Source organism: Brachyhypopomus gauderio, chromosome 12 (assembly GCF_052324685.1).
Source record: "Brachyhypopomus gauderio isolate BG-103 chromosome 12, BGAUD_0.2, whole genome shotgun sequence".
Taxonomy (NCBI): domain Eukaryota; kingdom Metazoa; phylum Chordata; class Actinopteri; order Gymnotiformes; family Hypopomidae; genus Brachyhypopomus; species Brachyhypopomus gauderio.
In genome coordinates this window covers 9842501-9858078 of record NC_135222.1, presented here as the reverse complement: position 1 = coordinate 9858078, position 15578 = coordinate 9842501, and the positions used below count along the sequence as shown (strand labels likewise).

The window sequence follows — 15578 nt, the reverse complement described above, 5'->3', positions numbered from 1 at the left end:
TGAGCATGAGATTTTCTGAGCTGATACTGTGATATGTCAGAGCAACGCCTGTAGTGTCATTTTCAGCTCCGTGCAGCTGTTTCTATAGCAGGTGATGAGGTATGGCTAGAATTTGTTTATCCCCTCCAGCTGAAGTGTTTCCTTTATTCTTGGCCTTTGCCATTATCCTGTTAACTGGTAATATATGCTCTGATAGCACTGGGCCATGGGTGTTTGGATGGGGCCTGCCACTGGGTGACCCCATATACAGCTGCTTACAATTGCAATTTACAGATAAAGTCCTAAATCAACCCAACGTGCAATTTTTTTTAATGAAGTAACACCCAAGAGTATAGTGAAATCATTCTGAAATGAGTCTTAATGAATCCCACATGCAGTGTCAGGGCTGGCGCCAGACCTCTTGTGTCGCTTTTGGAATGAGGTGAAAATGGAGAAGACAACATGGCAGACCAGTAGCGTAGAGGGGGCGGAGTCTGTAAGACCTCTCCGCCCATCTCTTGGTGCACTCTTCTTGGGTTGCCTCACAGTGCAAACCTCTTAGCTTGCCTCAGGACGCTTGGCTTGTCTCAGAACGTATTACGTTGGACTGCCTCGGTCCATGCTACGTTGGCCCGTCCCAGAGGCATCTGTGCTCTGCGTGTCGCAGGACAAACTCCACTCTTCTCTCAGAGTATGGGGCGTCTTAGAGTGTCCCCGGTTTGGCCTGGCTCATAGCGCAGACCGCTGGCCTAGCTCAGACCTTCTGAGCAGCTCATGAAGCGCATCCGCAGATGGCAGCTCTTCCTTTCAGACCAAGGTGAAAAGATCACTTATCTGCCTTTGCTACAAGCACCTCCACCCAATGTGAACTCTCACTGGGCTCTCTCTGGACGCAGTGCCCCTCTCTTTCTCTCTCATAGTCTTCTGAAAGGCTCTTTCATAGAAAGGTACAGTGTGGCCATTCACTCTGGTCAGCTGTAAACAGACACTCTCCTCATCTGCCCCCTCTGCACTGCTAATCAGCTGGACTGGATCCTCTCTCTCTCTCTCTCTCTCTCTCTCTCTATCTGTCTCTCTTACTGTCTATGTCTCCCTTTCTCTGTCTGTCTAGCACTCTTTCTGTGTCTGTTTCTTTGTCTGTCTGTCGACCTCTCTTTCTGTCTCATACTCTACCACTTTCTCTCCTTTGCTCTCTCTCTCTCTTTTTCTCTTTAGCTTTCTGACGTATCAAATAGGCTCTGGCACCCATTGTATAAAACTGTTTATTTCTTCTGTCAGGCAGAACTAGCTGGGAGTCCTTATAAAGACTATTGCACACTGTAATGCTGCACTCTATCTGGGTCAGAAAAACTCCTGTTAACAATCATTTGTTTAAAGGTGAATGCTATATTAAATTGCCCTGGTTTCCTAAACTGCGTATGCATTACTTTGCTGGGATTCGCATGCGGTGCCTGTGTCTGGGATTCAGAATTTTCCACATCAACTCCGAAATGCTTTTTGGGCGAAAGCTCTCCATCTTGAGTTTGTGAGGTACCAAATGTCACTTACTGTCACTTTAAGGGAGCTGTGAGGTTAAACATATGATGGTATATTCCTTGTGTCTGACTGTGGCCTGTCCAGACTTTGTTCCTGCCTGGCCTCTCTCTGCTCCTGTGACCCTGAAACAGATTAAGTGGTTTTGGATATTAAATCACAATTAATTTGACCAAAATGATCATGGTTATCAGTATCATCACATTATTATTAAAATGTGCTGAAAACATGCAGGAAGTACTTTTACAGTATTATTATTAGAACTACTACTGTCCTTACAATTATTATATTATTTTTATCACACACTCACAGTCTTCTGTGTAGCATCTGAGCATACACAATGACCACAGGCAAAATGTACAATTTAAGACAATGATGATGATGGCAATGATCCCATCAGCTGACAGGACAGAGTATACTATAGTTTAGTAGAGTAGTGTTTGTCCTGATGGAACTCAAACTGTGTTAAAAAAAAAAAAGTTTTTAAAAACCCGTCAATGACTATCGGCATTTGAAATGAACAAAAACATGTTGGGAACTAAACTTCCATGCGCTGTTGTGTGCAATAGACGAACGCAGACCCACGGCACATACAGCAGTAGAAGACGCAGGGATTTAGCTGTATTTTAAGAAGGGACATGAACGGATAGACAGATGCTTCAAGACTCCCATACTGTTATACTCCATTATTATTATTATTATCATTATTATGATTATTTTTATTATTATTAATACTACTAAATTTCTGTTACTTTTGTTGCTAAATGCCCAAGTGAAAAATATCAAAACATTTAGTAAAATGAGTAAAATTGAAAATGAATATTTTTATTTAAGAATTCCATAATTATATATTTTTTAAAAGTATCAAAATGCCCTACATCTAAACATTTCCAATACCTGTTGAAGAACTCGAACAGTTCAGTTTTTATTTACATTTTTTTTACTAAACTATTGGCCCAAACTGGACACCATAGTTAGTAACTAAAAGCTTCAGATTATATTATTTACAAGCGAATAGTAAGTTAGAGACCCAAACCATGACATTTCCCCCATGTTGAAGTCTGACGACCACACTTCAGACTTCCTCTTAGATGGCTGAAACATCTCCAGAGTGCACCAGAGTGTTTTCACTGACACAAAAACCCACATTGCATGTTATGCCTGTGTCTGGGAGACTGTTGCCAACTTTAATTCATGCTGAACCACAGTGATCAACCACAGTTTTAATGATAATTAAAATTTGAAATGGTAATGCTAACCATGGATAATTTTACTGTGGTTTTCCATGACAATATCTCTTTCATCCTTAAATGGTTTAGAAGATGGCCATCTAAATGTTTTAAGTATCACCCTTTTCCGTTCAGGAAATATCATTGTGGCGTTTGCAGTAAAAACTCTTTGATGTTATTTAATGTAAATTAGAGTAAATCAGGATCACCTTTTCTAAGGTCTTTCTGTGGTGTATGAAAAAAAGAAAATTGGTCCAGTGACATTTTATTCCTGGCCACAGATGTTAGGTGAGTACACTGTTGATCTGTAGTGGCTTGGAGCTTGTCCAAGTGACCCTCTGGTGGACCACACTCCAGCTTCCAAACAGAACCAATGTAAGATTTGTAGGTGGGCAAAGGGGGTGTGGTCAATGACAGAGGCAGGGTTGGGGGCAGAGGGGGTGTGGTCAATGACAGGCAGGGTTAGGGGCAGAAGGGGTGTGGTCAATGGCAGAGGCAGAGGAGGTGTGGTCAATGGCAGAGGCAGGATTAGAGGCAGAGAAGGTGTGGTCAATGACAGGCAGGGTTAGGGGCAGAGGGGGTGTGGTCAATGGCAGAGGCAGGATTAGAGGCAGAGGAGGTGTGGTCAATGACAGGTGTGACAAGAGTCAGCAACAATGTCACTAGTCAGCAACAATGTAGATCGATTTGCTGTCAGTATACACAGCAGTGGTACTTTATCACTAGTACATTAGCATCTTCTTGGTCTCCATTCAAGACAGGAACAGTCTCTTTCTTTAGTCCACTTCATTGTGAATGGAGTAGCTTGCCAGTTATTTTAAACAGTTTATTAAGATAACTGAATTCAAATGTACAGGTAATATCCCCAGTATGTGCTCAGTAGTAGTTTAGGCCATGTTAGTCATGCATGGTAGTGAGCAGGCGTTTAAACAGAGGTGGAGCAGCTGTTGACAGAAGGCCACATTGACCCCCACTTCACCCCCAGGGCCTTTCAGCCTCCGCCCAATATTACTCACTTGCGTTTTCCCTGAGCGAGCTGGCCCCTCTGTCACCCCACCTCGGCGTAGCGGGCGGCGACAGGGTTGCCTCTGGAACAGAGCAGGTCCTCTCCTGCCTCCTCATTGTTCTGTGGTATAACTGGATGAAAAGGGCTGTAGCTGGTAGTCAGCACTCTACACTCCTGGTCTTGCTGGTTGCAGATTGGAGGTCTAACCCACGCTGTCTATGGGCAGGTTCCCAGGCCCACGTTAAAATTAAGCCGTACAAAAAGCCGTACTGAAGTCTTAGTTCAGCTCTTACACCAAAACACACAGTTGCCTGACCCCTTAGTCTCAAAAAGAAATCTGTTTAAACAGATTTGAAAGTGTCATCCTTCGTCGTATTAGTGTTTAAGCATGATGCCACCCACCCCTTCTTAAGTGGTGCATTTGCCTTCTCATCTATTGTCCTATTTGAAGTGTCTTCTGGGAATGCAGGCTTCTGTTGAACAGCTCATATTGTCAAGTGGTTCTTAATTGTTTCAGGAAGCAGGCTGTGCGTGTGTGTGTGTGTGTGTGTGTGTGCGCTTGTCTGTGTGTGTGTGTGTGTGTGTGTTTGTGTGACTGCCAGCAGGATTCCTCTGAAGTTGCCCAGATATCCTTCAAGCATGCTGGGAGCCTTGAAACACTTGTCGGGTTGATAAGAGCTTTTGGTGTGGTGCAAGTGCCCCTCCCCCTCTATCAGAGGTCCCTGCCTTCTGTTCACTCTTCTGACACACTCAGTGTGCTTTAAAAAGATTAACAATATCAATAAACAAACAAATACATATGTATGTGTAGAAGTATATGAAGAGAGATACATTCTAAAGGCATAAGGCATCTGAATGTTTTAAAGGTTTAAGTCCACTAAAGTAGTTGTTTAGCGACATTAGAAGTGCCAGGTCCACATGATGATGAGAAAACAAATGCGGAGGAGAATGTGGATAAGTGTTAATCAGTTAAATTGAAATCAGTGATTAAAATTTTGTTGTGGTTTCACTTCCAGACACCAGCTCTAGGTCTGGAGGGTCAGCTTTGAAGAGTGAAGCTTCAGCAGACCAGGGCCACCACACTTCAAACTCAAATCCGCTTCACCAGCTGTCCCAAACCTTTTTTTGCACCACGGACCGATTACACTTCAGACAATATTTTCACGGACCAGCCTTTAAAGTGTGGGGGGTAAATACGACTGGCATAAAAACAATATAAAGCACAAAAAAATAAAACTCACCATGGATGTAATTGGGAAAAAAAATCCCATTTATTTTTCAAAATAAAACATCACTCAGACTCTGATCGTCGATAAAATATACATTTTTCGGTGCGGCCCGATACCAAATGATCCACGGACCGGTACCGGCCCGCGGCCCGGTGGTTGGTGATTGCTGCGCTTCACTCTACGCTGGATTTCACATAGATTTCACTCTGAATCTGTTGTCTGGTAGATTCATATTGTGTGGCCATGATATAAAAAGAAAACTAAACTAACTATTTTTACTGAGCCATTGGTTGAGCCTGATGGTTAAGCCTCAGGATCATTGTGCGATTGGTGGGATGAACAGCGAGGACCTATCCAGAGAGCCCGTGCCATGCTGACATCACTCTTAAAGCAATGCAACTGTGAGGACTATGGTTTGTTTTCTTTAAAGTTAACATTTTTCTTTCACATTCCCCATTGCAGGGGCATAACACTAAGTACGGTGTTCCTTATTCTTTTCAGACCATGTCCTGCACTGACCTGACATGAGGTGCGTGGAGGTAGAGGCGGTGGAGGCTAGATTATAGCCACATGGTGTGTCCCCTCATTGACTATGACAGTAAACAGGCCAGATACATTCTTCCAGACGAGAGCTCTGCCAGGAGCAGTTATGGCTTGTCTGACAGGTGAAAAATCTCAGAGTAAACCAGGTCAGTGTGGTGTTGTACAGATCTCAGATCAGCGTACCAGCGTAAATGTGACATGAAGGGCCTGCTTTCACGTACTTGCTGATCCAAAACAAGGGATATGTAAATCTCTCCGAACAAGATCGCTGACCCGATCACTTTTCGCATGTCATATGAAAAAGTCCTCATTTGCAAGAGCAAATCCAATCCCGTATTAGCGAACTCACGCTATTTCCTCCACACAAATGTTGGCCATTCTATTTTATACTAAAAAGCCTTAGACTGACCCAAGAACAACCTCGGCTGACAAATGATGTACAGGCCGGGTTACATAAGCCCCGAACCCGGCCAGAACTCTCTTGCTTTTATTGGGCTCGCCTCCTCCTGAAAGAATCGAGACATTCTTCCAGGCAGAGGCTTTCCCTCCTCGTCTTCTCGTCCCGGACTCATACCACGGACGTGGACTTAGCGCTTGGCTCAGGGCTTTGGTGGAGACAATGTGACTATAGTTTCCTAACCGAGCGCTCGCTGAAACTTAGAGCGTTAGGGAGACGCACCTGCGCCTGCAGTTGTAAATGCCAGTGGCCGTTCGAGTAACCTTTCTGTAATGAGTTTGTGCAATGCCAGGATAAATAGAAAGCAGCTGACTGTCTCCGATCCTATCTGATGTCAACATGCCATGTGGCTGAAGTGTTGGCGGGAGAAAAAAATGGCTTAGCTGACTGGTTCACAGTGACTGGGAGAAGAAAGCTAAAAGTTCCTAGAATTGTTGTGGGCGTTTTAAGGGGAGCTAAGGCTAATGTGGTAGTGTTTCTTTTGAACAAAATTACAAGAAAAAAAAGCCACAAATGCATGAAAGTTTTTTGGGCTGGTGTAAAAAGGCGAAAATAAAAAAAATTGAATAAAATCTTTGACAACGCTGCCACCCCCTTGGAGTTTGGTTATTGAATAAATACCATGGCAGTTCTGTAGCTAATTATGATGATTATTTTTGCACTGTCAGATGGGCTTCCTGGTGAGTAGGGTAAAGAGGGGAGTTGTGAGAGGGACTTTTGTTTTGCCTTCTCCCACCAGTCTGAGATGATTACAGTGGCCATCTTTGATCTGCTGAAGTCTGAACACCTCACACACATGGAGTTGGATGAAGGTGGGGGGAAGCGTTTGTTATCCCAGCCCCTCTCTGAGCATAGTGTGTGGGCTGCCTCTGCCCTTCCTAGCACACAGACCCACTGACAGCCATGGTCACATAGAGGATCAATAGAAGAGGACCATTGCTTTCCCCGTGAATCAGTAATCAATGCCTAGATTACTTTTAGTGATGGATTTTTAAATGTGTGTGTGTGTGTGTGTGTGTGTGTGTGTGTGTGTGTGTGTGAGAGAGAGAGAGAGAGAGAGAGAGAGAGAGAGAGAGAGAGAGAGAGAGAGAGAGAGAGAGAGAGAGAGAGAGAGAGAGAGTAGCTTAAGGGCATGGACAGATGGTCAGTTGCTTAAGGGAGTTTGGAGCAAGAGGTCATTAGGTATAATTGTTTAGGCTAAAGGACAGTCATCCATGGGGAAAAAGAAAACAGGTGTGTGTGTATGTGTGTGAGTGAGAGACAAAGAGAGAGAGAGGGAGAGTTTGTGTGCTCTTGAATGTGTCTGGATCTGAGTGGTAAGCAACACACCCTCACACTAAGCCTGTGATCTCACCGCTACCCAAACCGCTCACTGATTTTCTCCCTCTCAAAATTGGAGAGTGGTGTTATCCCACACCTAGTCCACATAATACCTCCTACACACTACACACACACACACACACACACACACACACACACACCCTCCCACCTCCCCCAGTCTACAACACACACATGCACAAACAGGCAGCAGGCTGATAATGCAGTCCTGTCATTGCAAGACACTGCCGGTGATGAAAGCGTGTCGGGCGCCTCTCGTCTGAGTGCGTGTCACTCGCTCCTTCTCACCGCGGGACACCCACCGAGAGCCGTCTGCACCGAGCCGCCGTCTGCACCGAGCCACCGTCAGACGGACTCTCAGTCACTCAGCACCTTCGTTCGGTCTCCGCCCCAGGGCCTCATACCCAGCCGAGGAACGGAATCATCTGAGACGGCACTTTCTTGAAGCTTCGTGGTGCGAATGCACAAATGCACTTCACACAGGAGTAGTGGGACGGGAAGCAACTCTGTCCTCATCTGGGAGGAGACACACACTCCAGTGCCAAACCTTCACCATGTTGATCAGCCTCTCCAGTTCATCATCTCTGTATATTGAATTATCCCGGTGAACATACCGCAGCTTAAAAACCTCCTGGATTGAAAAGTTTCAGTCCGGCAGAGCAGAGGCTCATTTCTAGTGAGTTGCTCTGGGGATTAATCTGTGGGGATTAATCTCTGGTTGCACATTGTGTCGACTCTAGGTGAGCCCAGTGGGCGAAAAGCCCCTTGGGGTCGATGAACAAACGTGCGCAGTCTTTTCACGTGATTCCGGACGTAGCAGGCATCTGTGGTGGCTCCGTAGGCGTTTCATTGAGTGAGACGCTATTAAATCCTTCTTCAGGTTCTTGCTTTTTTCAGAGTTCATTGATGAAGCTCGGAGCTCGGAGTGATTTAGGACACTGTTGAAATGGGTCAGGCCGAGCCAAGCCCAGGTGTCATGGCTGAACTTGGCTTGTCTGTAGTATCCTCGTGAGTCCTGAGAGGCCTTGAGCTGCCTGGCCTCTGACCTTCTGGGAGAATGGGGGGGGGGGGGGGGGGGGGGTGTTAAATGGCTGGTGTGGGTGGTGTGGAGATGTAGCTAGTTGTGGTGGTTATCTGAACAATTCCATGTGTGTCCTTCATTCATGTCATGTATCAAACCTTTTTATAGTTCCAGAATACTGACATAATATAATGCTGCACTTTGTAGAATTTCACATGACCTCTCATGGATGACCCCACATGATGAATTTTCAGTTATTTTAAAGGGACAGTATGATAAAAAAAATTATTTGACTAATAAATAATATAATTTTTGATAAATGGCAAAGCTGTAGTATAGGATGATTAAATTTTCCCTTTAATGTACCTCTCTAGTTTTAGAGGCCAAAGCACTTTATGTTTACTGCCCATCGTGGTCTAATACACCTGATTCAACTATGTTCAAGTGCCCTGAACAGAGAACACGTTGCCACATGTGCACATATTCCACTGTGTTCTATATGAAGTGATCAAGCAAAGGGTTTGCAGCTCTGATTTAAGTGGGGTTGTGTGTTTGCTTTGGCAGGGCGTCCAGGGCCAGTCTCCAAGCACCTACTTCCTTCCGGAGTTTGCTCTCTCTCCACAAGGAAGTTTTCTGGAAGACACGACAGGGGAGGAGTATCTCACCTACCGCTACGATGATCAGGTTGAAATATCACACACACATACGCACACACATGCACACACACACACACACACACACACACACTGTCTGTCTCTCTCTGTCACACATACAAATGCAACACCCACCACCTTCAGACATTTTGTCTACCTTGTGTGTGATTCTGTAATCCTGTATGCAGGAGGTGGCATTTAGAAACTCTAAACCTGAAAGATTGATCAAATATACATTTATCAAAATGTATAGTTTTTCTAAATAAGCAGCTGAATATTTGAACATGGATGCCCTTTCCACGGTAATGTAAAAGTGAAAATTACTCTTACAGAAGAAAGCAATAAATATGTTTTGAAGGCTATAGAAAATGAAACGCGCCTTTAAAAGATGAAAAGAGTTATGTTTGCTGCTGTAATATTGTCCAACAACAGCAACAGCAGAAACAGTAGCACCAGCAGCAGACTCTTCCCAGGGGGAGTAGAGGAGAACCGTCGAGCTGCCGTGAACAGCTCACTGCAATCCAAACTAGTGAGGGGCGGCGAATTTCAAACATGCAGCAAGAGGAATATTGAATGAAGCCAAGTGGTTAAAGGTTCCAAACATCTAAAATGTCTGCTGTGCTATAATTTATCAGCAAAATGAAATGAAAATGTTCACATAAATATTTATGAATAAATATGACAGCATAAATCTGTAAATCTCTGGGCATTTTACAACTAATACATTGCAAGGATTATATACATATATACACATATATACACCCCTCACATGTCTGCATATATTAGGCTATTTATTATATCTATTCATGGGACAGCACAATAGGAAATAAAATTTGGATATAACTTAAGAGTTAAGAGTTATAAGAGTAGTGAGTGCACAGCTTGTATAGCAGTATAGATTTACCGTCTTCTGAAAATAATTCACGGCCATTAATGTCCAAATACCTGGCAAGAAAAGTGAGTATAACCTCACAGTGAACATGTCCAAATTGTGCCCATAGTGTTAAAATGTTGTGTGACCACCATTACTATCTATCACTGCCTTGGACCTCTTGCACATGGTATTCACTAGAGCTGCACAGGTTGCTACTGGAATCCTCTTCCTGACCATCACCTTTACCTTCAGGTGGTTATCATTGGAAAATCAGGTGGTTATCATTATCGCTGTGGCCCAGGGAGGAGGTTCATGTTTCCCTCAGTGAACCACATCTCTCCAGCCATCATGCAGCCCCAGACTATGTGCTACCAACACGTTTGACTGTAGGGAAGACACAGTCATCTTGCTTCTCCTCACCAGAGTGTCGCCACACACGCTGCCCTCTGAGCCAAACAAGTTTATCTTGGTCTCGTCAGCCCACAGGACATGGGTCCACGCTCTTGGACTGCTTGTCTTCAGCAAAGTGTTCGCAGTCTTTCTTGTGCATCAGGTTCAGAAGAGGCTTCTGTCTGGGATGACAGCCATGCAGACAGAGTTGATGCAATGTGCCCTGTGTGGTCTGGGCACTGACGGGTTGGCCTCCCATTTCTTCAGCAGCAATGCTGACAGCACTCAGGTGGCTCTTAATTGAAGCAAACCTGTGGATATGACGGCAAACACATGGACTCAACGTCTTTGGTTGACCCTGTCGATGCTTGTTCCTAGTGAAACCCATTCTGGAAAACCACTTGACCTTGGCCACTGTGCTGTGGCTCAGTTTCAGTGTGTTAATCAGACTTCTTGCAGTCTAGGCCATCTTTGTGTCGAGAAACAATTGTATTTCTCACATCCTCAGAGAGTTCTTTGCCATGAGTTGTCAGTGGCCAATATGAGAGAACTATATCCAAAGCACCAAATTCATCCCTGCTCCCCTTGAACCTGGTGCTAGGGGGGTGCCTGGGGATGTACTGCATTGCACCCCACACACACATGTTGTTTTTCCTTTTAACACAGTAAAAATTGATGTAGGACCCCCCACCCCCTCCCCCTCCCCCCCCACGCCCCCCCCCCCCCCCCAGGGGGAACGCAATAAGATGGAACACTCCCTCCCCAACAGCTTTAAAAATATGACAAAAATGACATTGTCGCCCCCCTCCCTTTTTATTGTCCCCCCTGCCAACATAGTCTAGACCGGACTACCTAGAATCTTGTAACTCTAACTCTAAGATGCATGACACCAGTGAAAGACATTTTGGACATGTTCACTGTGAAATGTCTTTACCAGCCACTGGGTTGAGGAGGTGTGATCCACACAGTCAAACTGAGGGTGGCTTGATGTTCCTGACCCCGTGCCCTCCTCTGCAGTGAGAGTTGGGGACTTGGGGATACGGTAGGCTGCTGCTGTCAGTTTTCGGGGCCCTGTTACGGAAACCATGCTGTGGTTCACTCCCCCACTGGACTTTGCTTTCAGACCAGCTGTTGGGGGGATCTAGGCATGCTGGGAGCTGGTTCCGGGTTGATTCAGGGCAAGTGTGTGATGGATTATGCTTTGGGTGAGTTGTTGCAGGAGGGGGCTGATGGCAGCGATGGTAATGCAATCCACCTACTGTTTGTTTTGACAGGTATGCCCAAATGTATTCTGACCAGCTAATTGTAAATGTGTGAGTGTGGTGCGTGTTTAATATATAGTACTTGGCAATGTGTGAGGTATTATATTTGTGTGGGGTGTGAGTGGGAATGTGTGTATATTAGAAAAAGTGCTATATTGAACATTTTTATGAATACCATCAAAGGAAATTGATGTCAATATTGCTGTATGTTATTGGCATATAAAGCAAGATCCTCAAGATGTATTCAGAGAAATAAGAAACCCAGATGACATCTGCTCAACCTTCCTCCTCGTCTTCATATCGATCCTGTGCACTTCTGCACTCGTGGCCTGAGAGACCAATCCAGGTTCTGACCCATATTCAGTCTGCTTGGCCTGCTTCTGCCCTGGGGCTTTGAACCCCTTTAATCCCAGCGCTTTTCACCATGCACTTCCATGGGGTGTAGTCCTGCGGTCCCTGTGCTGTTGGCCCTATAGTACCTGTGTGGATACTTCTACAGTCCCACAGTCCTATATTTGCTAAAATTGTCACTATGTCCGACAGTAGTACATGACACAGATAATGTGAAAAAATCAGGCCCTTCTGACTCAACTTGTCCTCCCAATGGCATTTGCAAAAATCCAATGCGATCAAATCAACACAACCAATCAGAGCCAGTATGAGTGTGTGATGGCGTGTCAATCACTGCTAGTGCACAGTGCTGGTGGTTAATGAGAGGTGTCCAGCTTAAGTCGAACTGGGACACTTTGAGAGATGCATCTGGTAGTACATTTTCCCAATGTGTAATGATGAGACTTTTAATTTCCTGTTCATGACGATGGTTTTCTTTGGCATGCTTAGTGCTATATAGAGTGCATCTAAATTAGACAAACTGATATCTGATGTGTCTCCAAGCAGACAGAGGAATACGAGTGTTTAACCAGGATGATAGCAGGTTGATCACTGCTTGCCAGAAACCTTTGATTGGTGTGCAGTGCCATGTTCTATGGATATAACTCAGCAGGGTTTTGTGTTCATTGTGTATGTGTCCGTGTGTTCAGATCTTATAATCTTATAAGTAATCTTATGCCCAGATAAATGGGTTATGTGTATGATTTTGTGTTGTAATTGTTGGTGAAAGTGATCATGTGAAATTTTTCTTACATATTTGCATCCAGAAATCAAAAGGTACTCCTTCCAAAACCTTAAACAGATGAAGCACATGTTTCCTACAGCCATCTTCTATACCAGCCAGTGCTGCATAATGCCCAGCGCGCACACACACACACACACACACACACACACACACACACACACACACACACACACACACACACACACACACACGCACACACACACACACACACACGTGCGCACACACACACACACACACACACACACACGTGCACGCACACACACACACACACACACACACACACACACACACACACACACACGTGCGCACACACGTGCACACACACACACACACACACACACACACACACACACACACACACACACACACACACACACACACACACACGCGCGACAGAGCAGTCCAGCTCCTGCAGGCCTCTCCACAGCATGTCTAACAGGGTTTCATGATCTTTGCTACCTGTGCTGTTCTTTTGAGGCTAGGCAGCTGGGCCTTTTTGGCTCGAGCTAGCACACTAGCGCCAGTGTTTCCACATAATGGGGCGCCGCGCCGCTAAAATGGATCCTGAGGCGAACGGGGTGGGGGAGGGTTTTAGGCGCCGTGAGGGCAGGGTGCGTTTTTGCACTGGGCTGGCAAGGAGTGTGCCGATTCATCTTTGGTGGAGGGGAAGCTGTGGTCAGGGTCTGATGGGTGATCGAGTAGGAGCGCCGGCTTGAGGTAACGGCGTGGCACAAGAGAAACAATGCCAGGCACCATCTCTGTGGTCTGTGGAATGATGACAGCGGGTATTTATAAAAAGACCGAGTGGCTAAATGATGCACAACTGGCAGGTTTAGCTGCACTGGGCTATTGTCACTGACATTTTGATATATTTTGATCGAGATTTTAATAAAGTGAGCCAGTGTAAATGGAGTTAAGTAGTACTCTCCACACTGTGGGCCGAACTGCACTGTGTCAAAGCAGAGTCAGGAACAAAACAGAAAACCGGTGCTTAATCATCTAAAATGGGTTGTAGCACAGAGACTATAATTCCCCTTCGGCTCTAAAATTGGTGAGGAAAGGAATGCAATAACATTATCCCTGACATGCAAGCCATGGCTACAGTTGCCTGGCATCCAGTGGTGATTAATGTTACAGATGTTTGTAAATATCTGAATCATAAATTTACTCCTTTGTCTCCAGTCAACAGACCAGTCATCCTCTGTTTTACTGATCAATCAATCAATCAATCAATCAATCAAACAAGCACTCAATCAATCATTTCCCAATGTCCATCCACTGTAATAGAATTCTCTGTCTCTAATTTCATCATTTTCTGATGTCTGGCTTAATTACCTGTTCTGCTTAGCTGTAATTTATACATCATGATGTTAACAGGACAGAAAATCATAGTGATGTCCTGTCCTGTCTTGACTTGGTGCTGACTGTAGTGATGGACAGGACCATCACTTTTTTTGGTATATATTAAACAAACAAACAAAAAAATACTGGACAAAGTTTTCCACTGCTTTATATCACCAAGTATGGTAAGTAGTCCTGCTTTGAGTTAGATTTCCCATTTCTGGAAGCCCCCCCCTTGTGTTGTCAGTCGTTTCCCCATATGGCATGGACAGGAGGAAGAGGAGTTGGTATTTTCCCTCTAAGATGGTTTGTTTGTTCAGAGCCATTCACCTTTTAGGGAAGCTATCTTAGTTATTCTTTTTTTCTGATCTGTACAAAGTGTCATAACATCCAAACTTTCTTTGAATGTGAATTTCTCAAATAATCTACATTTCAGAGCTCAGAATAATAAACGACTGCAGGGAATTGCACATTCTGTGGTTCCACACTCCACCTTCCCATTGCCTCCAATTAAAAACCTCTTCATTCCCTGCATCGCTCTACGCGCAGGTCTGTTTCATCCCTCCAACTGCCTATTAACGCTCACATTAGCCATTTCTCTCCAAAGACCCTTGATCTATTTTTAATGCGCCGTTTACAGGAATTCATACCTTTTACGTGCCTTCTCTCGGCTTACAGCTCGAGCTGCCAGCGACGTTCAACACTTTTGTTCCTTTCTGGGTCTCTGTCTGCTCGCAAGTTTTGAGTGCGCTCAGCGGCATAGCGTATAAAGTCCCATTTGCTTAATCCTCGGGAATGACTCTCAAGCAGTGGCTGAAGCACATAACGCTCGACATTTGAAAGGCGATACCCGCTAACCGAGGGCTTTCTCACCGCTGTTCTTATAGGAGACCAAACCTGCTACTACAGGCCTTCACAGAGAAATCTACGTATGCGGCGAAGGAGGCACAGATGATAGTAAGCTGTTAGGGCTGGTCATTCACTTCATGCTAACCTATTATTATATGGTCATTTGTATACAGTTATATTAATTAGATAAACTATTTTATTATCCTACAAAAATAGATTTTCTGCATTGCAGTTGTAATAATTCAGTCTTTTGGAAGTGAATACAGTCAAAGTTTTAGCTCTCCACTTTTAACAGTGCTCCAAAATAATTTTTTTCTTTTTTCTTTTTGGTTTGTTTTTTCTTTCGTCTTTCTTTTAAAGTCTACAGTATTAGCGGCATTATCAGTTAGCGCTTTAACACTTTCGCGAATGCAAATGTAACAGGCGCTCAGCGCAGCTGGGATCAGGCATGATCGTATGTTCTGGACCTAACGGCACCTCTGGGTACTGAATTTAGAATCACGTTAAGCTTATTTAACAAAGCAGCAAACAGTACTAAACGTGCACTGCAACCGCTTATCGAAATCAAATAATTATCCAGTTGTTTCTCAGCATAGAGGAGATTTCATGTATTTTTATTTCATTCATTTGTTCATGAATTATATTTAAGAAAAGGTAAAAAAAAAAGAATTGACAGTAAAGTAAGCCATGTAAACGGCCATGCCTTTTGCCATTCCGTTTATGATTATGTATCTTGTAA

General features: G+C 44.4%; 1 protein-coding gene across 2 annotated transcripts in view; it reads left to right on the top strand.

The window, feature by feature from the left end:
• Positions 1-15578, top strand: part of adamtsl3 (ADAMTS-like 3) — a 111922-nt gene that overhangs the window by 7891 nt on the left and 88453 nt on the right. For both annotated transcript variants that reach the window (XM_077023038.1, XM_077023037.1), the window contains exon 3: positions 8900-9019. In XM_077023038.1, the coding sequence (XP_076879153.1) occupies positions 8900-9019 (120 nt within the window). The remainder of the gene's footprint in view (positions 1-8899; positions 9020-15578) is intronic.